We start from the raw sequence: 27,852 nt of genomic DNA, 5'->3' as shown, positions 1-27,852 counted from the left end.
ATTTCTGATCGCTCTGCAGACTGAGAAATGGGTTTCAAAGGTAAAATGCTGAGGTTCAAGTGATGCTGTCTTGCTTTTCAGGCAATGTGGAGCTGGTGAACCGGCTGCTTCTGGATGCCGGCATCACCTCCGATCTGATCAAGATTTGGAAGGAAAAGGAGTTGCAGTAAGTCAGGACCCAAACCTTTGCTTACCATCAGTACAATACCAATACCATCAGTGCTCTTTTGTGATCCGGCAAAACAAACTGAAATGTGGCCTCGATTACTTGTTACTTGGTAATGAATGTCCAAAGAGAAAAATCGAATGCAGATGGTTCAAGTATTTCAGAATCACTAGTAAATGTCATGCCGGCATAAAAGCGCATTCCAAAGTTTTGTAACTAAATGTTTTATAGCTTTATCGTCTCTGCCTTTCAGGCACGGTGTCTTGGCCAGATTTGTTGCCACTGATGGAGGGATCACACGAGTTTACCCCAAAAGGTACCTGTCAGGCTGATGAGGGGGGGGCTGATTTAGAAGCATGGGAAGGAATAGATAATATGCAAAAGATTATTTGATAAAGAATAAAGAAATGTAATGCACCACACATGGGATTCTCTTAAAAGTGTAAAGGATTGCACAATAAAGCTGGAGGCTTATGTCTATTGTCACCCAATAAAAAACACTAGAAAAGAAATGAACTACATTTCCCTTTTGTTAAACGGGTTTATCAGTCTCGCCAAGCCTGAAAAGTGTGTGTGTGTGTGTGTGTGTGTGCGTGTGTGCGTGTGTGTGTGTGTGTGTGTGTTTGACAGTGCTGGGCAGTATTGGAAGGAAGAAGCAGAGACGTACGAATCAAGTTTCTATAAGCGGAGTTTGGACAATGACCTGTACATCTTCACACCAACACGCTACCTCACTAAAGACAATTGTAAGTAATGGCCAGCGCTTGTGTGTGTGTGTGTGTGTGTGTGTATGTACTAACAATAATTCCTTTCTCCCTCTTTTGGCAGCGAGTGACGACTCCATCCTGGTGAGCAGAGCAGTAGATCTCACCATTAATGATATCACACTGAAACCAGCCGGTAAGGACACACACACACACACACACCTACACACACACACACACACACACACACACGCTTAGAGTGACTCTTATTTACACATTTATACTCCTCATTTCTCAAGTTCTCTCTCTCACTGTCACATACACACATAAACACATTCACACTTACACCATGGCTCTTATTTACACACCTACAATTGCAACCCTACACACCCTCCTCATTTCTCTTTTTCTCCCTCTCACTCTCACACACACACACACACACACACACACACAACGAGGCTGTTATTTACACACCCGTGCTCCTCGTTTGTCTATTTCTCCCTCTCCCTCTGACACATACACACAAACACACACACACAAACCACACATCATGTCGTCCAGTCCTCTGTGATCCTTGGCCAAGTTTGCATTTCCCAAGTTCAGAGAGTAAAGTTGAGGCGGAGGTCTAACATGATCTAGAACGTCTGGCTTTTGCGTTTGATCCTAGTGGTCGGCGTGAAACTGGACATCAGTGCCTGGATGGCGAGCTTCATCAACACCACGCTGAAGACTAATGTGAGTAGATCCTATCTGCAACACACACACACACACACACACACTTCCCCCAAGCAATTTTCATCTATCTGCACAAAAGGATTCAGAGATTGTGTTGCTCTGTTTGCAGTGCAATGCCGAGATCTGTGGCTGTCAGAGAAACGATCCGGTAAGAGGCTTTAATCGATGAGTAATGAATGCATATTTTAGTATTCAAATGTTATTAGTTCTGGAATGAATAATAGTAATGAGTGTGTGGATTCAAAAAGAGAGCTCTTAGACCCCACCGCACCCCTCTGTAAAGCAGTGGTTTACGCCAGTGTCTCTGTGTGATTGCAGAATGTGGACTGTGTCATTCTGGACGACGGGGGCTTCCTGGTGATGTCCAACCGGGATGATCATATCGATCAGGTGGGCTTCTGCCTTTCACTCTCACTCACACAACTGTAGCCCAGATAAACCTAGGGAGGTAAAATGTGATTCTTAAGGTGTCAGTGCAGCCGATCGTAATTTTAACTGTATTTTCCGCTTCTGTTTAGTGGGCTACAATCTAGAAAAACATAAAAAACAAACAAAAAAAATAATAATTTAACTACTATTTGCAGCTGTAACTTTCTGCAATCATCCTGACTGATAGAGAACTTGCTGGCCAAACATTTAACTTCTAGGTGAGCTTGTACATGAATCAGATTGCCATTTGTGAAAACATGCTTTAATATCTATACTAAGGCACTCTTGATCAATTTACTAAAATAAACTGTAACTTGATCATAACCTAAATCAAAGCAAATGTCTTGGATACTAGTTTGGGGGTCCATAGCTTTGTCAAACCTCTGAAAAACTGTACTACAATCAGCTGAACCTGTTCCAAACCTGAGATTTGCCTCGCTTTACCTTTAATGACCCAAACACCAAATACATACACAACTCAAGCCTCTCAAACCCAAATTGACCCATATTTCACTACCGCTGACAAATACACACACGCATAAGCGCACAGACACTGTTCTCCCGCCCCCCTCCCCGCTGCCCTATGCTAAAAGCTAACAGTGGGCCCCCGCTGCAGTCTGAGTAAATGTTTTTTCATGCGGCCTCGGCTCCTTCCTAATCAGGGCTGGGTGTGCGCCGGATAAATCAGTCCCCCTCTGAAGTCTGGCAGCAGCACTAAAACCCAGGGACCTGAGCCCTTGTTTGGAGAAGGCTGTGCGCTCTCAATCATATTTCCTACAGGAGCAAAGTCTCTCACTCTCTCTCTCTCTCTCTCTCTCTTTCTCTCTGTCGCTTTCTCTCCGTCTTTATGTCTCTCTCTCTCTCTCTCTCCAGCTCCTTGCTTCTCTCTCTCCGAAGCCCTCGGGGAGTCTGCAGCCAACAGGGCTGTGACTGTTAATTCATTATTTGTGTTATTGCACAGCGAAAGGAGAGAAGGCTCGCTTTACCTTATAGATGGGAAGATTTATATTTCCTTTGGCCGTTAGAATAAAGGGGAATGGATATGCGGAGGACGGGTTGTTAACGGTGACCTTACAGAGTGGAAGGGAAGGGATAGTTTTCGTTTCGTCAACTCCCGTGCGCGCACACACACACACACACACACACACACACACACAGAAGAGTACTACTTACATACTCCCTCGTGGATACACAAACAAAACTACTTAAACACTCACATGCACATGGTCACGTCACACCTCTGAGATGCCTAGACAAACCACATCCTCCAAGTAAAATTTATGGCTGCCTAGTGGACTGCGTTAATCAGATTATACTGACGTCCATCATCTTAGCTCCAGGTTGATTTACTGAGTGTGTGCGTCTGTATATGGTGTGTGTGCACTTGTGTTCTGTCCATGTGTTTAAGTGTGTCCGCACATGCACACACATGCTCGACGTGTGTATGTGTTTTTTGGGCATGTGTGTTGCTGAGACTTCACCGACTTTCAGATGAAAGCATCAGAGTGTTTAACCGCTCTGTAAACGAGAAATATTGAGGAAATGCTCAGTCAGTTACATTTACAATGTGGGTTTCTGACTTTTTTTTTTTTTTTTTTGCTCATACAGAACAATCACACGTCTCTCAACCGACCCTTGTTACTGAAATCGCTTGTGCTATGAAGCAGTTAGATTGGGCACTCGCAGGTGGTTCGGGGTGTGTGTATATTAATGGTGAAAGGGTATAGTGTGTGTATGTATGTAGACACGTGTGTGTAAGAGAGGGAGTGTGTGTGTGTGTACTCTGGTATCTAATGTATAGATGCTTGCATGTGCTTGAGAGCAGGAGTCAGAGATATGCAGTTACCTCCTACGCTTCCCTTTAATGTAGGTGGATGTGTACAGTTTTAGTCAGGCTTTTTATCTCTTTACGTTTAGATTACAGCAACTCCCTTTATTCTGACATCATTATTCTGTCTCTGCCTTGATCAAAATGCAGCAGCTAGGATTTGAACTGGTGCAAACATGCAAAATCACATCTCTCCAATTCTCTGACATCTCTTCATTGGTTACCTGTTGGGTTTATGATTTCAAAATTTTACTGAGCAGACCTCTGGACCTCCTATGAGCTGTTGTGCAGATTTAGATCATTGCTCCATTAAAGTCTAGGCTGAAAACGGAAAGCTTTTGGCTTTAAAGCAACCTACCTGAGGAGCTTAGTCTATCAGAATCAGTATCAGCTCTTAAAGCCCATAAAACCTATAAAACCAATAAAAATAATAGGATAAAAGACATCACATAAAAGCAGGTCTATAACTTTTTTTATGTGATGTCTTTTATCCTATTACTTTTACCATTATATTCTTAACCCTCTATTCTTTTTATCTTGTGGTATCTTCTTGTTTTTATTCACTTAAATTTATTTTGTGAATATGATGTTTGTTTGACTGATAAAACACTTTGTAAAATCCGTGCTATAAAAGTGCTAAATTAAGTTTCTTCTTCTTCTTCTTCTTCTTCTTCTTCTTCTTCTTCTTCTTCTTCTTCTTCTTCTTCTTCTTCTTCTCAATAGATCGGACATTTCTTTGGCATGATCGACCCCATCCTGATGGTGAGCCTGGTCAACTCGTCCCTGTTCACCTTCAAGAAGACCTTCGACTACCAGTCCATCTGTGACCAAGACAGGGAGAGCAAGGCGGCCGCAGGCCTGCGATCCGTCTACGTGGTGAGTTACATAAGCCAGAGACCGTACACACACACACACACCCACCCACACACACACAACCACCCATACACTCACAACCACCCACATACACTCACACTTGGTCACTCTCATGTAAGTGGTCACAGGTACACACACACACACATACTCATACATGCTCATACACATGGATCGACACAAGTACACATGCAGTTTGTACTCATGCATACGCTTGCTCACTCACATTCAAAGGGTCTCTCTCTCTCTCACACACACACACACACCCTCACTCACCAGGGAGCCATAAATCTGGATAGAACAGATGAGAAGGGAAGCAGAGGGTATGGTGAAAGCGTTAGAGTGGGAGTTGGAGTAACAGTAAAAGGATTAGGTGGTCTAGCTCACTTGTGACGTATAAACAGGTGCTGTGTTTCATCACATGCAAAACACTCGCCCGGCTAAATGATGCACATCGTCTACACACTGTACGCTGCTGCGTGTGTTGATGAATTTCCCTCATAGGTGTTTAAGGAGGTAGTTGACAAGCTGATGCCTATGAAAGTAGTTGAAAAGATTCCTAGCTTTTTAACAGATGCACTAACTCCCTCACCGACTGATGATTGAGACCGCGGCGAAGTGAGTATTTCATTTCCCCGACTCGCTCCACAAATGTGTACAACGCACTTTGGCGACCAAGGTGAGATGAAAGACGCAGATATCCGTGATCAAAGGCGCCGTGAACAGCCAGTGATGCCTCTAACACGGTTAGTTAAGACTCCTTGATGACTCCACACACCATCAACCAGGGAGAAAGGACACGGCAATGATTCATCAAAACAAGGCCCTCGCATGCTAACCATAATCAAAACAGCATGCTCGGCCTTTTATTCAAACCGTGTGCTATTTCTGTGTTTTTTTCACTGGCTCTTTGTTTACATATTTACGTTAGCATCTGTTGAGGAGGATTGTGTGCTAATTTCCTCCGAGAGACAAGAAAATAACATGTCTGGTGTGGCTGGATCTTTGGTCTTTGTGCTTGGCAAAAGCACACTGTCCAGTCTGGTGCAAGTGAAAACACAAACGGGATGTTAAGAGTTGATCTGCATGGCCAGGTTCAAATGATCTGTTGGAAAATGAATGTCATAAGATGTAATTGAGTTAGGTTTGCATAAGCTTACACCTTTTGCCCTTTCTGATATTAATTCCCATTTTATTTTGTCCCTCTTAGCCCACCATAGCAGATATTCTGAACGTTGGATGGTGGGCGACAGCTGCAGCCTGGTGAGTTTTTTTTAACTGTTCCCAGTATGGATGGTGAGATACGAGTGACACCTGCCTTTCCCCAAATGATTAATAGCACATAATTTACAAAAGAAGGATAGTTGGCATCTGAAGTTCTTGGACGTGGATCCTAATGAATGGAAGGCAATGACTTTTCCCTCCAAAATGGACATATAGCATCTGTTTAATAGCTGCATTGCTCCCAGGACAGAGAGCATTCCACACAATCTTCTCTTGATTTATGCTCTCTCTCCCTCCGTCTTGATGTCATTAACAGCTTGTTTTACAATGTGTCCAATAAAAGAGAATAGATGTTTGTTTCTTTGACAACATGGCCATATTCAAAATTAATCCAAAGCATACAGGGAAACATTTTTCTTCACATGGTATTTTTTATTATGTAGTTTTCTATCCGGTCTCAAAGACGCCAATCTGTTTCTGCATTAGTATTTATACAGACTCTGGTGATTTACCGTGTGTTCCAATGAATCCAGACATATTTAAAATCTGGGGTTTGTTTGTTTTTGCTCCCAGGTCGATACTGCAACAGTTACTGGTCGGCATCACATTCCCAAATTTCCTGGAAGCAGGTGAGTTCCCATCACAACATTACGATCAGGAGAAGTGGAGAAGTGTTATCTAAATGTATTCTGATATCATACTGTATGGCGGTGCTTCAGAAAATGACCTAATTTTCAAGTGCTACTGCCAAATTCCCTATTAGGTGCAATCAGATAAATATAGTACAGAGGAAAGAGATCTGCTTTGAGGTTCTGAGTGGGATGTTGTGTGAGATGGTGATAGCCGGGAGAGTGAACTGAAGCATGCACAGGTTTAGCTCCAGACGGCCCAAATGGCCTCATTATGGAAATGAAATGGTAATAGATGTTCGCTTCTATTTACTGTGACAGGGCCTTAAAAGGTATTGAACATGCCATTTTCAAACTGTTTCTTAATCTGGGGAATCTGGTGCAATAGTCATCAGATGATTACTACATGCCAAGACTCTGAATTGAGTAACAACATTGGTTGAACACTCATTTGTCTTCTCAGGATTTGGTGTATGCAACATTTCGCACGAATTAGCCAGATTGTGCTCTTAAGGGTTTACAGATTACAGGCCTATCCACATCAGAGCCAAACAACAAGTCTCTGCAGTCCTAGTTTTTCTGGGCCATGTGGTGGAGATGATGCTTATTAATAGTTGCTTGGGAGGTGCTGGCTCTGTGTGTTCATTGGTTTGTTCATTCATTGGATTCTTTGTTCATGCCTAACACTTTTTGCAATGCACACTGCTTAGGGAAATTACGGTATGCACTACTACTACGGTATGCATTTAAATCAGTTTAGTCAAATAAAGTACTGTGTGTGTGTGTGTGTGTGTACATGCATTCACCTGAATACTTGTGTATGTGCTTGCTTTCACAGCCGACGTGGACGATGAAAGATCAGACGCCATGCTCAAAGAGGTTTGCATCACGGAGCAAACGCAGTACTTCTTTGAGACCGCAGAGCGAACTTTCACAGGCACAGTAGACTGTAAAAACTGCTCCAGGTAAACGTATCCACACACACTTAAAGGACAGTGCTAGTTGTATATACCAGGTACACACACACACACACACACACACACTCACACAGCATAGTTAAAGTCTGAGTTGTTGCGATGCGTTTGCATCCATGAGACAGACACGAAGTCCCCAGAGGTGGCACTGAGAGCGGCCTGTAAAAATTCACATGCCATGAAGGTGAAGTCAACTCACTAGCGTGGACCACCGTCCTGGCATCTGTGTGTGTGTGTGTGTGTGTGTGTGTGTGTGTGTGTGTGTGTGTACGCTGTTTTAAAGCCCCCTCGTGCCACCTAATGGAGTGCCTGCCCGCATGCCGCGCGGCGTTCCTGCACATTAGCCGCACACACGTTTCTTTTTAACGACCGCCATAAAAAGGCCGAGAAAATCATTTCTGGAGCAGCGACATGTGGGTTTCAGCAGAGGGCTTGGAGGACAGTGGGGTGGCACGGCAGAGTTGTGTCCCCTTAGGAAGGAAAGGAGCTAGGAAACTAGATTTAGCGAACCACGGTATGCTTTTCATCTTGTTTGCAGTTAGAATTGTGTTTAAGAACAGGAAGTTAAAGCCGGTTTCTGGATGTATTGCTTAGTCTTGTACGAGGAAGCTGTTCAGTGAGAAAGATATTAAGCAACAAACCAAATTCAGTGTCTTCCTTTTATTGCATCATGATTTAATAACTTCCTCCATCTCTCGTAAGGATGTTTCAATAAAGTTTCAGCTCCGTCTTTCCTGGAAACCAGCCGATGCCTCAGCAGCCGCTCTTGTGTGTCTCCCTCTCTGCAGGATCTACCACGCTGAAAAGCTGCCCAAGACCAACCTGGTCTTTATCATGGCTGATGCAAAACACACCTGCCTGTCATGTGACACCAAGCCATTAATACAGGATGAACAGCAGTGTATCCTTTACCCAGCATAACCATCAACTGGCAGAGGATGTGTACATATGATTTAGTGAACAGATGTTTAACAGGATTTTTTTAATATGGTGTTGCTGATGGGTGAACCTCCCTTGTTTATGCCACATGCTGATCCCCGGATCTTTTATGCTCTTGACAAGATAATCACGGATAGACGTTGATCATGACATGAAGCTATTAGCAAATATTTCACCCTTTGAATATTTTGGGAAGCTTTCGTTGTAAACAGAGGAATGTACTTTTCCCATGCTTACGAGAATGCGGATTGTTTTTCTTTTATCCTTGATTCTCACCAGCCATTATGTCACTCATTTGCATCTCCTAAATCCCCCAGTCATCCAACAATTGAGGGTTAGTGCGGAAATTGAGATTTACAATTTGGCCCGAAATTCAATTGTTTCTGGACAGGTTTCTCTGTGTGTCTGTGTGGCAGATGGTAGTGTGGGAGAAGTCCCCCTGAATAGCTTACAAACAAACCCGTCATGTTCTCTCCAACACACGGGGCTGTGGTCAATTATGAAGCCTTATGGAAAAGCAGTGTTCCAAAATGGCAGCTACATCATGGAGTTATTGGGCAATCTGATCAAAACCCAAAAGAGACCATAATGCTCTAAGTTCACTTGAATAGTCCTCACAGAATTATATCCACCTGTTTGGGACTAATAGTAATGTGATCTATCGTAGTGGTTTTGTACATGTATCAAAATGTTAAATTGGAGGGTCTACTGAATGATATTACTGTTTGTTACAGTTGTTATTAATGCAGTTATTCAGAAATCCTATGTCACTTTCCTGAATTGAGTCATCCAGCTGACGGTCCTGATCCCTGTATCCTGGCTCAAAACCCGCGGTACAGGAAAGGTCCCGCAGTTTGTTTCGACAACAATGAGCACGTAAGTCCCTCTCAGCGAACTTGGACTGCTTCGTTTCTGGTACAGAACAATCTGAATTTCGCAAACAGTTTGTCACTCATGAATGACAATAATCTCAAAGGGTGCTACGCATAGGGTTTCACACATTATAGTCTTCTTATACTGTAGTCCTACAGCATGAGGCCATCGCTGCTTTAGTAGCCTCATAAGAATTGAAGGAGTTTGTGGGAAATCAAGTCTGAAATGGCAGAAAAACCCTTTCAAATTAAAGCATGTGCCTCTGGGCTACTGCTTTTAATAGTGGTGTTTGGGTTTCACTTCTAGAATCATTCAAGTCTATTGCCAACTTACTTTCCTGCTTCTCTCAGTTGATTTGGGAGCAGAAATCCTACGCATGGCACCTTTAACTCACTAATATCTTTACATGGTGCATGTCCCTTTTTTTGCACTTGTGTCGCCTCTAATCAAAAGGGCTGCTTCTCTTCGAATCTCTCGAAAGCCGTATGTGCACAGATTTCCCACGCAAAGACAAACAGTCGGCTGGTATTTGACTTATGAGTATCTAAGGTAAACAAACATTTTATGAGCAGCGAGAATCCTTTGCGTGTGAAATCTCTGCACTTGAATGCTTTGTTTGTTTTGACTCTATAGTCTTTTTTCCAGTGTCAAACTTTGTCGGTCTTATGAATTAACTCTTATGCTTGCACTGTCTTGCTCACTCCTTCACACACGCACACACACACACACACACACACTAACTCTCTCTCTGACACTCTAATTTCTCAAGTAGATGCTTCTGTCTTGTACTACTGTCTATCATACAACTTAATCTATTTTTCTCGCCTTTTCTGCCGATGCACATATTTGATTTCTAACTCTCTGCTAACTGTGTGAAATGTTTGCTGCATGATTCTTTCTCTGTTTTCTCTCTGTTTCCTGCTCTGTGATTGGCTGTTGATGGTTAGGATGAGGCCATGTGCCGGAGGAGCGCAGGCTCCCCGTTGGCTTCCTCTCTGCTCATGTTACTGCTGCCACTGTTCATGTGCTGTCTCGGGTCAGTCCCATCAAGCTCTCTCGCTCTCTCTTTCTCTCTCTTTCATTCACACTTTCTTCAGTTCATCACTATCTTACACTCGTTCTTATGTTGCTTTCCTTGTCCTCATGCTTTCGCTCTCTTTCTCTTGACGTTGTCACTCTATTGTTCGTTCTCTTGCTGGTTTTCCTCTTTCCTCGCTTCATCTCTTTTCCCCTTTCTACATCTCTCTGGCATTATCTGCTTTTTTCTCTCCCTCACCTCTTTTCCCTTTCTTTTTGCAGCCCTTATCTTTTCCACTTGTCTCTTGTTCTTATGTTCTACCACCATCTTTCTTCACCTCTCCCTGCACTTGCCTCCATTCCTCTTTCTGTCTCTCGCCATCATTCTCTCCATCTCGCCCCACTTTGAACTTCGGACCACGCTCTCCGTATCTTTGTCCATCTATCATTATCTGTCTCAGCCAATAGACTCTAGCGTCCGTCTCACCTGACATCTGCTTACTGAAGTAGCCAGATGCTAGCTAACGCAGACCCCTCGCTTCTCGTTTAGCCGTGAAACATCCAGACGTTTGTATGTCTTCTACTTTTAAGTATTTTTCTTCTTTCTTTTTTTTTTTTACCAAAAACATATCAAGGCGAGCCATTCTTTCCCTTGTAGCTTTCCAGATGCTAAGCATTCAGAAAGTATCAAATCGGCTTTGTTCAGATATAATGGTTCAGGTTTTGGATCCAGTTTGCCAGACTGCCATTACTAAAGCATCAGCGATAAGTAAGATGTTAGTGAGATAGTTAGGACCTCTACTCGATCCCTGTATAGTTCCAGTTTAGTCTATTGTCTTGGTTTTAACTTCTTTTCTTTCCGCTCCATGACACCAGGAGGACGACTTTGACTGTGGCGGGGCGTCCAGCCTGAGTCCTTCACTCTGGCAAATGGTGGCCCTCCAGCTGCTCCTGTTCTGGGTTCTGACTGGCTCCAGACACCACGCCGTCCCCTCATGACCTCTGACCCTCCCGGTAACCCCCTCCTCCTCTCCTGACAACGACAACTGCCCCCCACCCCCCACCTCCCTCCTTATCTCCACCGTGGCAACCAGCATGCAACGCCTCCGCCTAAATGATGAACGCTTGTAACAAAACAAACAGTCAAACAAAAACCTCCCCACATCCTGCCGGTTCCTTCTTTTGATACCTTCGTTTTCAGGGGTTCTCATCTCATTTCACCAGGGGCGAGGGCACGGGTGAGGGAAGGAAATGTCTACTGGAAGATAACAGTCGAACGATAAGCGAGAACTTGACCTTTGACCGCCCTTGATCCCTCCGCTAGTCCAAGCCATCTGAGATTAGAGGAATCCAGGGATGAATATTGATTGGGCGACTTTTGAGCTTTCTTTGGCGTGATGTACCCCACCAAGGCTACAGGTTGGACTGCCTTACAGTGTCACAGGGATTTCTAAATCCAGATTGGGGGGGGGGGGCCTGCGGTTCGCTGAAGATGCTGAGCAGTTTTATTCAACACTGCCAGAAACAGTGCTGCCCGTTGCAAACGTATGTTGTGTCATTTAAATCATTTATTTTGAATGGATTTGCGGTGGCTAGTTATTCAGTATTTATTGTTTTGTGGTTCAGTTTTTGGCTAAGGTTGCAATAAGAGATGCTAAGTGTTACATTGCAAGCTCTTGCCCTACTTTTGGGGTCCTAAATTGGGGTGTTGGTTGTCTTTCAGTCTCATTTTTAGAGGTTTTTAGTGTTTCCCAGAACCTTTTCACAATGTCTCTGAGGGTCTAGCAAGGTGCAGCACCTTTACTTTCAGCCCGGTGTTCTCTCATGTAGATATATGTGCTGTATGAAAATCATATTCATTCTGATATTTATAAACCAACCGTTAACTGCCACAGACCGCTGTGTTTCCAAGTGTGAGGATTTTGACTTTGTGCTTGTCCATCTAACATCCGCCCTGATCAGGATTGATAAATGTCTCTGGATTTCCCGCCTTGGCGTCGGATCGCTCCAATGAAAACTTTGTTGCCATAGCGCACGTTAACCAATCAGGGCGAGCCTGGCTGGTCTCCGGTGTGTGCTTATTGGACAGAATCTCTAGTGCCATGTGGACTGTGTGACTCAGACGAACCCTTTATCTCTGTAGACTGTGGGGCTACTGAACGCAAGGAAGTGTACTATTTATTCATTTTACTATTTATTTGTTTGTTTTTAATGAAGGGTCAGGACAGCTCGCTACTGTTTTATGTTGGTTTTATTGCCACCATTTGAACCAACATCATTATAGAAAATGAATGAGGGATATGAAAATTTGTATTTGACATTTGGTTTAAAAAAACGGTGTATTTTTCCCGCTGCTGTCATTTTTTTTTTTTTTTTTTTTTTTAATTAAATGACTACTATCTGTACTGCAATTCAAAGTGCAAACATTCAACCATCAATTCACTAACTGTTATTTGTCTTTACATCTTTCTGCTCAATATCAGCGTATAGCTCCCTGCCTCAAGAACTATTTAACTGTCTCTATACAATAGTGAGGTTTTCCATTTGCAGTTCATTATACTGTATACTGTAGCATGTTAACACCCAGCGAAACACACGTCACATGTTCAGTCAAATCCAATACATGATTATGATTTTCTCTACAACTGTATTTCATTTTGTATGCTCCAATATGAGCTCAGCTTGTTTCATTTGGTGTGCCTTCTTGTGCGGTAGTTATAGATGAAACATACCTAACTTAAGTGTGAAAACGTGCAGATGATTGAGATGGATACGTTGAAATCATTTTGTCTTGGTTTGCCAGATTCTTATGCGCGTGCGGTACGGTCATAGGTGCACGTTCATTTTAGAAATGCACTAATCAGCAAACTCATTCCTTCAGAGAAAAAAAAGCTGCCAAATATAATAGAAAATAACAGAAATGTGCCTCGAATTTCACAGGACCAAATCCGGACTCCTAAAGCAGCTTTGCCAAATTACAATGCAGTAGTACTTAACCTCAGTGAGGATTAAAGTCAGATTGGGTTTCTTTGTAGCGGTCTTCAACCACTATTTATTTCACGATGGAAAATACACATCTATGATGATCTTAAGATGATAGAGACACTGTGTAAAATGATGTGCTGTGTGTTTTTGGTTTGTTTATTTATTTACATTTGATATAGAGGATTGGACTAGGACAACACAAAAAGGCAGGAACAGAGAAAAGGAAAAACAAGCTTGAAATCCTTAAGAAAAAAAGACATTCTGGGTTGATGGTTTAGTGGGCAAAGTGAGATGTGCTGGTCTCTAAGATTAACTGTACAATTTTATAACGATCCACATTATTGTCTGTTCCAGATAAGAATTGACAATCACAGTCTCCAACGATTCACATATATTTGTAATACCTCACCAGTTTGCTGATATGGCAAAAGCCTGCCAAAACAGCAACTAGGCTAATCAGACACATTAACGCATCATTTCCATAAACAGCGACGCAGGAAACCACATAGTCGATTCTGTGTGAAGACGGAGGCCACATGACGAAGCTCTGCAGTCCAAAACTCCAGCGCCATCGCTAAACCATCACTAAAGTGGTCTGAGATCACTTGTAGACTGTCAATCACTTTTTACTGTCAATGTTTTCCTCTAACGTTAACTATAACCCTCAGACAAAAACAATGTGGTGAAACTAACACTAACGGTATTTATACTCCTCATTTACTAACACTCAAGAATATCAAGTGCCATAGGACTCTCTTATTCTCTTACGGAGAAACCTATTATCCTAATATAACATTTATGCAATGTTAACACGGCAAAATGTACGTTTCATAAATCGTTTTCCCTGTGCTGCATGGTAGTGGCCGGCAAAAAAAAGAAAAAAAATATCCTGTGTGCTCCTGCTTAAGTGTGTAAAATGTTTGGAAGCATAATATTCTGGGTGTCAGGCATTTGTTCATGAAATGATATGGTATGATCAGCTATTACTGCCTTTCTCTTGGGGAGACAGCATTTGGCTCCGCCCTGGTCTGAGTAGGCGGGGGAGAGGAAACCTGATTGGACAGCGTGGTGTTTTGAGTGCGTCGGATTGGTTGAAGCCATTTACGAATTATTTAGACACTTTGGGCACAGAAGTATGGATATTAAACGAGTGGGAATACGCACCACACCCTAAAACGCTCAGACTGGAACCTTTTTAGAAATGCTCATTGGAGAATGAACATTAGCTCCATAGTTGTAAGATGTCCCATGCCACTCTTAAGTGCTAAAATCAGATGCTGTCACCTCAGGAATAATATATTATCGATGTGATTGGAAGTGTTTTTGACGCTGTCGGTGCTCTCTGTATGGATCGTGTGGGTTGGCCTTTTTATTTTTTTCTGAGGATTGCTTAATGTGTGTTGTAAGTGGAGTTTACCTGCTGTTACCTGCCGCTCTCTGGCAGATGATTGGCGGGCCTGTCGAGTCGGTCGTTCTCCGCCTGTGGTTTTAAGGCAGGCCATTGACGGATCCGTCCGTCAAGTCGCCCCTCGCCAGACGCCCTTTTGGGTAGAGTCTCGCCGGGCCTCTCTGTCAATCTCCCTCGATTGTGCTTTAATATGTTACACTTTAATGGAACTCGATTCTCCGGAATCAGTCGTGTAAAAATTTGTACAATACTGATGTTGTTCTCAACAGAAAGCGGAAAAAAAAAAGAACAATGTTTATAATCCTGGGGAGGAAAATGTGTTTATTCATGTGCAAATAAGGTATATTCACAATAAAAGTTTATGATTACTATCTGTTGCGTGGCGTCTCCTCGCAGTTCTGGCAGATTTTCCTTTTCTTGCAAAATGTCACTTTTTTTCCACAGCGGATCGGATTACTGTTACTAACATCTGTCACGTCGCCAAAACACATTTCCCATCCAAATGTGTGTGAGCATGGGAAGGAAGCACCCCGAGTCTGCTATCCCAGTGTCCCCCAGTGACTCCCTCCGGCCTTCAGCGGGGAGAGTTGACACCCAGCCAACATCAACACTGTCCAGGAAAATAAAGGACGGAGGCGCATATCTCTCTGCAACGCTGAATTTGCCTTGAGGACACGTCCATTAAGAGTGACCCGTAACGTGCCTCTGGTCATAAATTCACAGTAATTCCTGTTTTCCCTATTGCACGTTGATCAAATCGTAAGTGACTTTCTCGTTAGTGCAGTCCGCTTTACACTTGAACCTGAAACCAGCTGTGCTCAAGTCCAGATTCTGAGAGCCACTATTCCTCACTGCCCCCAAAAGACAAACTACAGGCTCATTTTACTCTTTATTACAGACATTAAAAACTGGCCCTAGTGCTGTATGGTATACTGCTAGTCCACGAAGAAAAACTGAAATCCTTTAGGTGCTTGGGGACATTTTAAATGAGACCAATTACAATGTCTTTAGTATTTATGTTTAATAAAAAACGGCCTTTATTGTTGGTAGCACAGCTGGTGAATGACTATACAGAGAGCAATAATATGAAATTACATATTTTACAGACCCTGTGCTGGAAATTGATTGTAACAATACCAAACCAAAACTTTGTGAAACTGCCTTTTTAGCCAAGTAAGACATGATAGACTAGATAGGCTTCCAATCAATGAAGAAGTCTAATTAATATCAATTTAAAGGATAATCCATCAATATTATAATGTATGTTGAGGTGAGTGTTGATGGCCAAATTTAGCAATGAAATACTACATCTCTCAAAGGCTCTTGGATTTTTACCTTGTCTTTATATTTTATAGCCATAGCATACTTTGCACTATGTGTAATGCCTGTCTTTTATGCGTATTCCTTCCTTGAATGAATATTGCATGAATGAATTATTATCATGCTCAAAACTGGCTTTTCCAGTGACAGCGCCCTGTCTTACTTGGACAACACTTTTTCCAAAGTCTTCTTCTCCAAAAGTGTTACTCCCCATCTGACATGGATGAGTTGTGATGTCAACAGCACACGGTGGATTTCCTGCCAGAGCCTCTGGATTTTGTGTCTGGCAACAAGATGACCCACTCGGTTTATGTTGCGAGGTCAGTCCTGTTGTGTTTCTGATTGTTATCCTAAGTCTCTCGGCTTGCGGCCCTGTGTCAGTGATTGATATCTGGCGGGAAGTCCCATAAGTAAACGCCCTCTAGAGTAAATATGAAAAGTTTATTATGTAAGTAACTGCATTTGTAAGTATTAACAGTCCTCTCATTACACCAACAGATTTGTTTTTCCAATTTCCAAGCAGCACAGAGATGGTGTCACATGTCGTTTGTGTAGGTGAGTGAAGCTTTAAGTGCTGCGTAAAATGAGATCCCATATGCTTCACCAGGAATGATCACACAGCTCACCACTTCATTTATATGCATGTACTGAATGTGCTGCTCCCAGACAAATCCCCCTCTCTCTCTCTCTCTCTCCGCTACTAATGCTTACTCTTACATTCCACACCATTCTAGATGAGGGAGATATGGTTTCTGCATTCTCCCTCCCCATTCTGTGGCAGCGATCCTGTAACTGTTTTAGGGATACTGAGGAGAACATTGTCCCCACACAAAACCCGTTAGCGCCCGCAGAGAAACCCCACTGACCGCCACTCAAAAAGTTTGTTTTTACACAGATGCAGGATACAAAGGAACCGGTAGGAGCATGTTTGTTGGGAAGAAAGAACAACTTTGTGGGTTGCAGTCGGAAAAACCGGCATTCTGGACCTCGACCGACAACAAAGAGCGAGGATGAGACCACCAAGGCTTTGCTGAGGTTTTGGTTTGTCTCAAAAACGTTTGTCTTTTGGCTCATCTGTTTAATTTAAAGGTCGTTATCATGCCATTGTGTTTGGAAAGGACATTTGTAACCACCCCAACCCCAAATTAAGGTCCTACCCGCTCATTTAGATTTCAAACACCTCGTAAAGACATTTATCTGGCACACACTTAAAACCCAATCACATCTGCAGTAATAAATATCTTGTGATATTTATATGGCACTGGGGGACCCCATTTCGGGGAAGCTGCTATTGATATATTTAGCATATCGTGTTCTTCCCCACGAATGGTCTGTTTTCACTGTGCCTCTCTTATTTAGAAGGTCTGCACCCCGAGGGTCAGCAGTCCTCTACATGCAGCTTCTTACGGTCATTATTAGAGATTAGATTACCGTGCAGGAGATTACAGTGAAAGTAGAGCGTTCCTGCATCGTGTATACAGAAGCTAAGCAGCTCCAGTTAGTCCCGGCCTGCAGTTTCAAACACACATGGGGGACATCATATCTGAGCTAGAAGAATGCCTCTGATTACAGTGCAGTTTATGTGAAAGAGGGAAAACTGACTGTAACATCCGGACCCATATATCCTCAGAGTCCGAGTGCTGATATGGAATCAGTTTTGCTTTTTACATCATAATGAATTCAGTGACCGCAGGCGACATGGTGAGTGATGATCATTACTCCAACTCTAAGATAAGCAGCTGGCCCCTAGACTCTGGATCCTAATTGTATTCTACATGTAATTCTTTTTAAAAGGAAAAATCCACCCTAAAACACTTTAACACTGTAAAAAAAAAACAGCTATTGGCAATGTTCCTTGCATTTCTGCGTCCATTTTGTTGTTTTTTCTTGTACTTTTCTTATTCCTGTGGATAACTGTCCAAACGTACACGATGTGACCTCATGTAGAGGCGTTTGCAGCACAGCTTCAATGGAGCCTGGCAGCAGAAAAGGGTTTTGATGTCAGCCCTTCAGAATCCAAGAGCAAGGGCTTCTTTCTAGACTCACCACTCAACAATCATCCAGGGAGAAATCCATCGTAGAAGAGCAGGGGAGACCAGTTTCTCCCCTGACAGCAGCCTCAATAGACCAGAATGCAATGCAGCCAGAAGACATGTTGTGTTTTCAGTAAGGGGCACAACTCTCACTTTTTCTGTACTGGAAAAGCTCGCTCTCTTGCTGCTACTATGCTATCTGTCACTATCGCGATTGCTCTCTTTATCTACACGTACTGAGAGCAACAAGCTCACGCCCGTTCTCTGGGGGTTGTCAAAAAAGGCATTCTGGGAAATCACTAAGTGAAGTAGAAGTAGACAAGTCAGGTTGAGGGAAATTCCTCCTGGAACGCATTGAACATCATAGACGGATGATACATACCAATGTAAGAGTATGTGAGGGTGGAATTTTCCTTTAGGTTGCAGAAAGCTTCCTATGCTGCAAAGTGGAAGACACAGTGTGTATCCACAGTGAAATTAGCAATAGAAATAATTTACATGGCCTTTGTACAATTTGCCATCTGCCAGTGGAGACCACCTGAAACACAAGGTTGGAAAGTACCAAGCAAAGTTGGAGGTTTACACAACTGACTTGGCATAATTGTCAATGCCCTTTTCCCATCTTTCCAAAACAGCTTGAATTCCAAATATTCTCCACCTGCTCCGCCATCTCTGCACCACTTAGGAACACGGTTGGGCGCTCTCTTACTTTGTGACTCATCTGCTGGTCGTTTATGCGCTCGCTTTGTTGTAATTGCTGCAGTCTGGTAGCGCTGGCTTTTCATGTTCCTTTCATGTTTTTGGCCGCGGTGAAAGTGAGGCTTAAGTGGAGGCCCCGGCTGTATCGGGAAAACAGAGAAATACCCGGGGCAGATGTGGACAGCCCTCCCTCGACGGCCCGTGCGATGACCGGTGCCAACAGTTTGATGTGGTTTTTTGAATCACCGGCATAACTGGTAGTTTCGTGTCAGCTGACCTTCACTGGGAATATGAGTGGTCCTTATCTCAGAGGGAGAGGAGAGGAGAGGAGAGGAGGAGAAGATGGAGATATATAAAGGAGATCAAATGGAAGGTTAAATGAGAGGAAGACAAACAAGCAGGGGGAGAAAATCGAGAAGCATTATGATTTGCAGACAGACTTCAAGGAAATGATCGTTGGTCTGAGAAAGAGAGTAATTTGTTGACAAAGCAGTGATGCAGCATGAATCAGCCATATACACTGATTGGGCCGGTGATAGTGAATTGGAGGGTTACTCAGCATCTGGCCACAGCTATGATCTTTCGCTGTCTTTGCTTATTTACTGATAGACTGATATAAACTGACTGACTGACTGACTGACTGGCCGATCGTCTCACTGACTGAGAACCTGAAAGACCAAACAGACAGACCCATGCTCAGGGTCACAAACAATGACTAACATCACCAGACAGACAGTCAGGAGTTGCGTAACACAGACAGACACACACATATCAGATAAAGTCCTCTAGTCAATTACATAACGCAGACATAAAGTCAGGCAGACATCTTTTATGCTACAAAAGCGTGAGTTATTTCCTCGGCTGGGAGCCCCAGGTGTGTGATCAGGGCGGCGAGTCAGCATTTGGACAGTGTGTAATAACACTGCGGTGTGTGTGTGATTAAGCGCCAAGGTCTGGCACACACAGGAAGCTGCCTCTTGTGCTGGCTCAGATAAAGATCCTCTGACACGACAGGCTCTGTTTACCGTGGCTGGCTGCGGATAAAACTACAGAGAGGCGCTGCGCAGCTGCCCGAGTGTGAGCACAACACTTGCGTACACACACACACACACACACACACACACACACACACACTGACACACACACTGACGTGCGTGCATACACACAGGTATGCATACAGACAAAAAGATGGCCACACAGCAGATACACAAACCTGTAATTACTTACATACACACGTGCACAGATGTATACACTCACCCACACACTTAAATGTATGTATAAACACACACACACACACACACACACTTACTACCTCCCCTACCGTTGCGCTGACTCACCACAAACCCCCAACTCCAGCACGCCACAACCCGGACCACTCACGCAAACACACACCACCCACACACACACACACACACACACACACACAGAGAGAGAGAAAAGGAGAAAACACAAACATGCAAACAGGCCAGTGGGGCACCTCAGCACACTTACCACAGCTATCAAAGAGTTGGCATGCGTTGCTTGTGTGTGTGTGTGTGTGTGTGTGTGTGGCACATAGATAATGTTAATGTGAATGTGTGTGTGAGAGATATTAAGATAGAGCGAGACATAGATTGAGAGATCAAGGTGTGTATCCTTAAGTTTGTATCTGTATAAATTTACAAAAGCATTTAACCACTGAGTGTGTGTGTGTTAGTGCTTTAAAGGCGTTAGTGTTGGGTGTGTGCGCACGTCTGTCCAGCATGGTGAGTGTAGGTGTGTGTGTGTGAGCGAGTGTGTCGGAATGTGTGTCGCAGGCGTGTGTCTGGGGCGTGTGTTGAGGGGAGGTCAAACCTCGGTCCGGGTAATTTGCCACAGATGAAACCCAACTCCGTTCCAGGGGACCAGCGCGACCAAACGTTTCAAAGCTGCAGGAAATCTATTAGCACCTGGTGGGACCTCACTTCCCCCACTCCTCCTCCCCCCTGTCCTCTCTCTCTCTCCCCCCCCCTCCATCCCTCGCTCCACCACCTCACCTCTCCCTGCCCCACCCCAGTTAATAAAGCCACACAAGACCACCGCACTCCCGCTGTGCCACTAAAGCCAGGGGATTAGTCTGTGTGTGTGTGTGTGTGTGTGTGTGTGTGTGCACGTGCATCTGCGTCTGTGGCGTGTGGCTAGGTGTGCATGTGCGCCTGTATATGTGGACCTCAGAGTACGTTCAAGTGTGTATCCAAGTGTGTGTGTGTGTGTGTGTGTGTGTGTGTGTGTAAAGTGCCACTAATGTATCTGGGCCTGTCCTTCCACACACGTGGAGCCAGTTAGCGGTGAATGAGGTGCCAGACAAGCATGCAGCAGCTGCCACACTAGAAACAATAGCTCAGGAACCAGACACAGTAGGCTGTGGTCACTCCTGAGCGCTGACTCTGGGTCAGATCCTAACTGCTGTAAAGGCTGAGGTGAACTTGCAGTAGTGTCCGGGTCATATGAGCCCAGGTCAGTAAACCCTTTTTTTTGCAGTTACCAATCACTTGCCAAGCCCAAATGTGGGCTTGACCACAAAATATTGGTCTTCGTTTTTATGACCTGGCCTACACTATGCTTACATAACAAATAATACATTTTAAATAATGCCTTTTGGGTAGGAAAGGCCAGATAACTAAGGTTGCCATGCCAAGGTTTCTTTTAACAGAATTCATTACTTACTTACTTAGTTTTTTGCCATATTTTTGCCATGGAACCTTCTTTGTGAAAATGTCTGGCGTTTTGCCTAATTGTCAAAAAGTCCACACTACAAATCCACACTGCAGAAATTAAATATGGGGTGAAAAACTGATACAGTATATTGTGATACTGATGCACAGCGTATGGTAAGACTGAAGAAAAACAACAGAATAATGTCTTCTCTCATTGATGGGGCCACTGAAACACTCTGGATAACTTAGTTTTGGTCTGTAAATTTTATTAGGGTTAGGGTTAATGCTAATAACTGCTAGCATAATGATTTTCAGTGAACATATAAACCTTTGATACATAAACCATTAAAATCTGCCAAGCCACAATCCACAAATCACTGGATTGATTCCATGTCAGGACATGAACTCCAGACCAAGACAGAACTAACACGTTATGTTATTAATTTGTTTATATTGACTCTACCTTATGAGTCTTAATAATGCCAAACATGTTACATTTATCACTTGCACAATTTGAGTAATGTGTCGACTACTCGTGGCCTAGAAGACATTTATCTCATTCGGAAGGAAATGCATTCAATATTGAAATCACAGTTACAGGCCAAAGGTCTTCTGGCTACCAATGTCTTTTCCAAAACAGCACATTTGACCATCGGGAACAAATGATAGACTTTGGGAGGGTAGCTTGTTTTTTTCACAGTCCTACAGGGAAGATGATGATGCTCAGAGTTGGCTGCCTTGAGGAATATTAGCTTGGCATTGAATGCATGGATATGGTTATTTGATCCGCTTTATCTGGTCCCAGTGCAGGTGATCTGGAGTGATGGAGCGTTTCCAACGGATGATCCAACGTTGGCCTGATATTTCAAAGTCCTGTGGTCCAATTCTGATTACAAAACCCTTCGCTTTGGGTCCTATTTTCTACAATCTTCTGTATGTTCTCCAAGTTGTTCTTTTGCAAGCATGCTTTAGTATTTTCTGACTGCCTGCATGAAGAGAAACCTGACAGTCAACACTGTGCTGTTGACTCTCAAAGCTGTTCGCCCACCACATTGTCAAACCCAGACAAACCCAAATAGCCCAAATCCTGAATTAGCACATACGTTTACTTTAGCTTAGTCAATTAGCATCTAGCAAAGGCTTTCACCATCATCCTGTCCACATCTCCCTCTACTTGCTCTGTGAAATCTGATTATCTAAGTCAACTGTGTCTGCGGAGCGTTTGGGCGGTCGTGAGCGCGCTCGCCTGCTCGCCAGCTCGTGTGCAGGGTCCGACCTAATTGGATTTATGTGCGGGAATGTTTTCCAAAGCCACACTTGTGAAATACCTCCACATCTGCTGGCCATTAGCAGTGGACATAACACACAACAGAGAGAGGAAAGCCCCCAACGCCTTGATTCATTGGACTGCAGCTCCGCTTTTATTGCAGCGGAGGAAAAAGGCCCGCTGCACCGTTTCAGCTCAGTGAGCACTGCCTTATCTCCTCCTGCCTTTTTCCTCCCCTCTTCTCTCTTTCAGTCGTTTTTTTTCTTTAAAATAATCCCTTCAATCCTTCAATCCCAGTCACTTCCTCATCCCACCTCTCGCTCCTTTCCTTCATCTGTCCGATTTCTTTATCTCACTGGAGCATCTGTGCTTTCTCTTCAGTTGCAGCCTTATCTTGCAGATTCTCTTGCTCTTTCTCTCTCGCTCTTTTTTCTCTTTTTCTCCTTCATTTCATTTCTCCTTTTTCAATCTCAACTCTAACCTCCCCTCCTTCTGAATATCTCCTCTTACCTTCATCCTACAAGTCCACCCCAACCTCGCCCAACCTCTCCATGTTCCTTTCTCTCTTGTGCCCAGTTCTCCGCCGGTCATTTATCTACGTCAGCATTGCCTTCCATCTCTCAACCTTTTCCTGGAGACAGGGACGTCCCGTCGTTTCATTCCTCGGTGGGCACGAGAAGAAGCTAGCAAGGGGGTCTGACAACCCCCTGACCCCTCATCTGTCATCTGCGAGGGGAAAAGCACCCTCCTAATTGGGGGGGAAAGCGTCGAGGGGTTGGGGGGCTGGTATGGAGGTTGTTATTCTAGCATCAGGGGGGGTCAGAGGTGAAAAGGGGGAGATCACACCGGTGATTAGCCTCCTTCACGTGAAGGGATGGAGGGAAGGAGTGTGTGTGTTGTGGTTGGGCAGTTGGGGGTGTAAAGTAATGGGAGGGGAAGGGGAAGGGGTGAAGTCTTGGGGTTAGGATACACTGAATGTACAAAATATTAGGCACACTTCCTCTTTTTATGAAGTCCACTAAGAGGTGAATCCAGGTAAAAGCCATTGTCCCTTATTGATTTCCCTTATTAAATCTACACCAATCACAAAGGAGGAGATGTAGATAAAGAGAAGCAGACGAGTTACAGAAGGATTTTTAAGCTTTGAGACAACTGAGATGTGGATTGTGCAAAAGCGGCTGCAACTTAATATCATTAGATGTCCCTCATATTTTGTACATTGAGTGTGTGTGAGGACGTGTGTGTGTAGGTATGCCTGTATGCTTTTCGTTCCTACCTCATACTTCTCTATCAAACATTAACATTCTAGGGTCACAAATCTATTAAATATGTCTATTGTTTGAGCATTGAGGCTTTGACACTTGAGCTACATGCTGTCGGCTGCTTGTAATGTTAGTGATCAAGGAATTGAAGCTTATTCTGACAGTGCTAGTTGTTCTGGATAAGCACGTCAGCTAAAAGTATATAACCTAAATGTGTGTATGTGTGCAAATGCCTTTGTCTTACATGCATGTATGGGCTGGTGTTGGCATGTTATCGAGCGCTATGAGGAGCAAGCCAAAGAAGAACTGAATGGAGGCATCCAGTGAGTGCTGACAGGGTCTGGCCTTGGGAGCCGAGGGTCTCAGAAACCTGCCCTCCTCCCTCCCTCCCTCCCTCCCCTGATGATGAACGCTACCCATCCCTCTGGCTCTCCCTTCTCCTCCTCCTCTCACTTCTCCTGTCCACACCTCTCGACTTGGCTCAGCAGGCCATGAAATAGGTGTGTGTGTGTGTGTGTGTGTGTGTGTGTGTGTGTGTGTGTGTATGAAGAGAGGGAAAGAAAGCGAGGAAGAGAAAGAGTCACGAATACATCTGAGTGCAAGTGAAGTCAGTTTATCATAAAGGGATGAGAGAGAGATACAGTGTCTGCATGTGTATAAATGCATGTGTATAAATGCAAGTGTGTGTGTGTGTGTGTGTTTTGCATGTAATTTCAACATTTCCCCATTCACCCTATTCTAGACAGCCATTCCCTCTATGCATGTGCCGTATCAATAGCTCCTAGTTTACTATAAACCAGGTCACAAGGATTATACAGACACATCCATTAAACTCAGCTCTGTCATGATTTAACCTCATTGGTTCTCTCTTGTCATGACAACACAAGTCTGACTATTTTGACAACCTTCTAGTGTTTTGGGCTCAGTCCTCCCTTATTACTGCACTTGGAAAATGCAGATACAGTAGGATTTAATCAGCAGCAGAGATATGACCAGGGAAGTTATATCTCAGGAACTCCTCGCTGCCAGAAGATCGTTGGAATTCATGAGGGTCAATCCAAAATCGAGGGAAATGAGCCGGCAATCGGCTCGCTATCAGATGAGAAGTTGCATGTGATGTGTTTTCCAAGAAACGGATTATATTGTTACTGGCAGGTGCATATTTGTCAATTGGCCAATTACACTGACAACATCTTAAGCTAATATTTAATCAAAGTTGTTCTTCAGCCTTGTATATCACTGCGCTACCAACTTTCTCACGCTCTAATTAACAACGCTGTGAAATAAATGACATTTTGGAATCATCAAAGAGTGTCCTGGGACTTACAGTGAGAAAGAAATCTTGGAAGTCAATACTCCCTTAGCTTTGGTCTGTTATGAATGAGCACTCCAACTTCCAACCTCTCCTCCCTCAATGCATAATCAGCTGTCAAAACTAACTTACTTATCCGGGGCTTGTTAAGCACATGGGACAAGGCTAGCCGTAGTTCAAAAGGTACCAACCTACAAAATTTTGCTCCAAGACAAGTTTTCTGAGCGTCTGGATTTCTGCTTTGCCCTGACATTGATTGACACTGCCGGTGTGACATGCATGCCCTGTATGGTGCGCAGTCCGCCTCTACGCCTGCTGCCTGGGCCTAGAGCTGCGGTTTGCAGCCCCCCCAAACACACACACACACACACACACATGCAAGCACACACACACCTCTACACCTGCTGGTGCTTTTCTGTGCTCCTTTAAACTAGCGCACACGCACACCAAAGGGGGGTAAAAGCGGACCAAAGAGGAATGAAATGACCTGCACGCGTCTTAATGAGAGAGGGCCGGGCGTCTGGCATTCACCTCAAACCATTTCTTCCCTCTGCTGCTCTCTCTGGAGGGCTTTCAGGCCGCCGCCCGTTAACGGCCGAAGTGTGGATTTCCTGTCAAATAAGGGTTAGGGCCCAACAAAAGTCCCGCACCCTGGTACCTAAACGGGATCACTTCCAGCTGCCTCCGACCCACACACACACACACACACACACACACACACACACAATCTCATTTTGTCATAATATTCCTACAGGGACTTATAGTGTGTCTGTGCTGCTCAATAGTGAGTTTATAGTGACCTTATTGTACTTTATGGTTCTTTTAAACTCCTATTATCACTGTAATATTCCTATAATATTCCTATAGGGTATTATACATAGTTTTATGCCGTAGTTTTGCTGTTATATAGTATCCTTCTAAAATTTGTGATAGGAATACTGTAGTTGCTGTACCCAAGTCAGTCTCAACTGTGGAGTCCCACATGCCATGAATAGCCCCTTGGCACTGTGTTGTCTCCCATAACTCTCTCTCCCAGTGGGATCATCTGAACGAGGAGAACAAACATTCCTTCAGTCCCTGCGACAGATTTTTATCTTTGTCATGATGTGACTTTAATATGAGAACAACTGGCCCTCTATGTCATCGCTCACAGATAAAAATGATGCTGTGTCATCATTTGGCACAGCACTGCACCAATAAATCCAGATATTCTTGCATTGGTCAGCTCGGTCCATCTTCTATGTTGTTTAAGATATCATCACATATTTTGCACTTTGGCAGATATGATACTTTTGTGTCTATTTATTGGTTTATTAATCAAAGATCTTGGCCACTTACCACGCAGGCTGAGGATATTCCCAGTTTTGTCCTGAAATACATGAACCGTAACAGTCAACATAATGTAATTAATTGAATGGAGCATAATATCAGAAATCCCATAGCCATTAAAGCTTCAGCGCCATGAGTGAGTCCAAAATTGAACTGGGTGTGTGCTATTACGTTATGGATGTTCTCAGTTTAATTAAATGTGGTCTTAAGCCTTTTTAGAGTCAGCTTTACCGTTTAATATGATAATAATATAATACTTCATTGACTCCCTATGGGAAAGTGCCTCCCCCCCCCCCCCCCCCAACCCCCCCACCCCGCTCCACAGGGACGTCAGAGGTCAGGCTCAGCTGCAGAGCTGGACCTGAGATTTAGCGTCTTGCTCAAAGACACTTCAGCAGGGTCTTCTGTATGTCGTTTTGAACGCGCACTCTTCACGTTGCGCATTTTGGCAACCGTCTATTCTTCTGAGGACGCAATCACTGCTTTGCGCCAAGTTCCCCCCTTTTACGCACCGTGCAAATCATCCCATCTGCGTTTTCAGTTGAGCCCAAGTCAGGCGGGCTGAGGGCGGGAGGGAGGGAAAGGAAGGTTCTAAATATACAAGTCATTTCTATCTTATCATCAGGACCGTCTGACTGAGCGCCAGGCCGACGCACGGTCCGTCCACTCCAGTGACTTTTATGGCACCAAGTCGCACCGTCCGACCGCTGGCTATCGGTTCAGTCACTTCGTTTGTTGTGGAAGCGACTTGTATCCGGTTTGGCAGCACGATCACCCCCTGCTGTTTAGACAAACAGGGTGACAAACATGCTGTGCGTGTGGCCGTCGGGGGACCACAGTGCGGTGAAAGCCGTTTAAAATTGCCCGACAAACTGTGTGGGCGATAATATACTGCGGTAAATTACACAGATTTAGCCAGAGGAAGACCGGAGGTACGGCGATTTTGCCTTCGCAATAAAAGCGTTTTAAAATTAAAAGTAGAAGTGGGGAAAAAAGTATAAAATTTTGAGGATGTACAAAACAAAATTGGGCCAACCATTAAAGCTATTCCACTACAGTTGGCTCATTCTGGCTGAATGGACACTGAGTAGCCTATAGGCTACTGGAAGTGCCATTCTATAGCATTTAGGAACATTTAATGTTATGTGAAATTGCCTTTTTTAAATAGTAGGCT

General features: G+C 43.9%; 1 protein-coding gene across 3 annotated transcripts in view; it reads left to right on the top strand.

The window, feature by feature from the left end:
* Positions 1–15,131, top strand: part of cacna2d1a (calcium channel, voltage-dependent, alpha 2/delta subunit 1a) — an 88,229-nt gene extending 73,098 nt beyond the window's left edge. For 2 of the 3 annotated variants that reach the window (XM_071905582.2, XM_078281875.1), the window contains exons 25-38: positions 82–166; positions 420–482; positions 797–912; positions 995–1,066; positions 1,538–1,605; positions 1,715–1,753; positions 1,924–1,995; positions 4,586–4,738; positions 5,943–5,995; positions 6,530–6,585; positions 7,424–7,550; positions 8,348–8,460; positions 9,292–9,374; positions 11,265–15,131. In XM_071905582.2, coding sequence (XP_071761683.2) covers positions 82–166; positions 420–482; positions 797–912; positions 995–1,066; positions 1,538–1,605; positions 1,715–1,753; positions 1,924–1,995; positions 4,586–4,738; positions 5,943–5,995; positions 6,530–6,585; positions 7,424–7,550; positions 8,348–8,460; positions 9,292–9,374; positions 11,265–11,387 — 1,223 coding nt within the window. In that variant the 3' untranslated portion in view covers positions 11,388–15,131. Of the gene's footprint in view, positions 1–81; positions 167–419; positions 483–796; positions 913–994; positions 1,067–1,537; positions 1,606–1,714; positions 1,754–1,923; positions 1,996–4,585; positions 4,739–5,942; positions 6,000–6,529; positions 6,586–7,423; positions 7,551–8,347; positions 8,461–9,291; positions 9,375–11,264 lie in introns of those variants that run through there. The other variant, XM_078281876.1, reaches the window with a different exon arrangement.
* Positions 15,132–27,852: the final 12,721 nt, after the last annotated feature.

The sequence above is a fragment of the Centroberyx gerrardi genome, chromosome 24, assembly GCF_048128805.1.
Source record: "Centroberyx gerrardi isolate f3 chromosome 24, fCenGer3.hap1.cur.20231027, whole genome shotgun sequence".
NCBI lineage: Eukaryota > Metazoa > Chordata > Actinopteri > Beryciformes > Berycidae > Centroberyx > Centroberyx gerrardi.
This window is presented reverse-complemented; position numbering and strand designations above follow the sequence as displayed.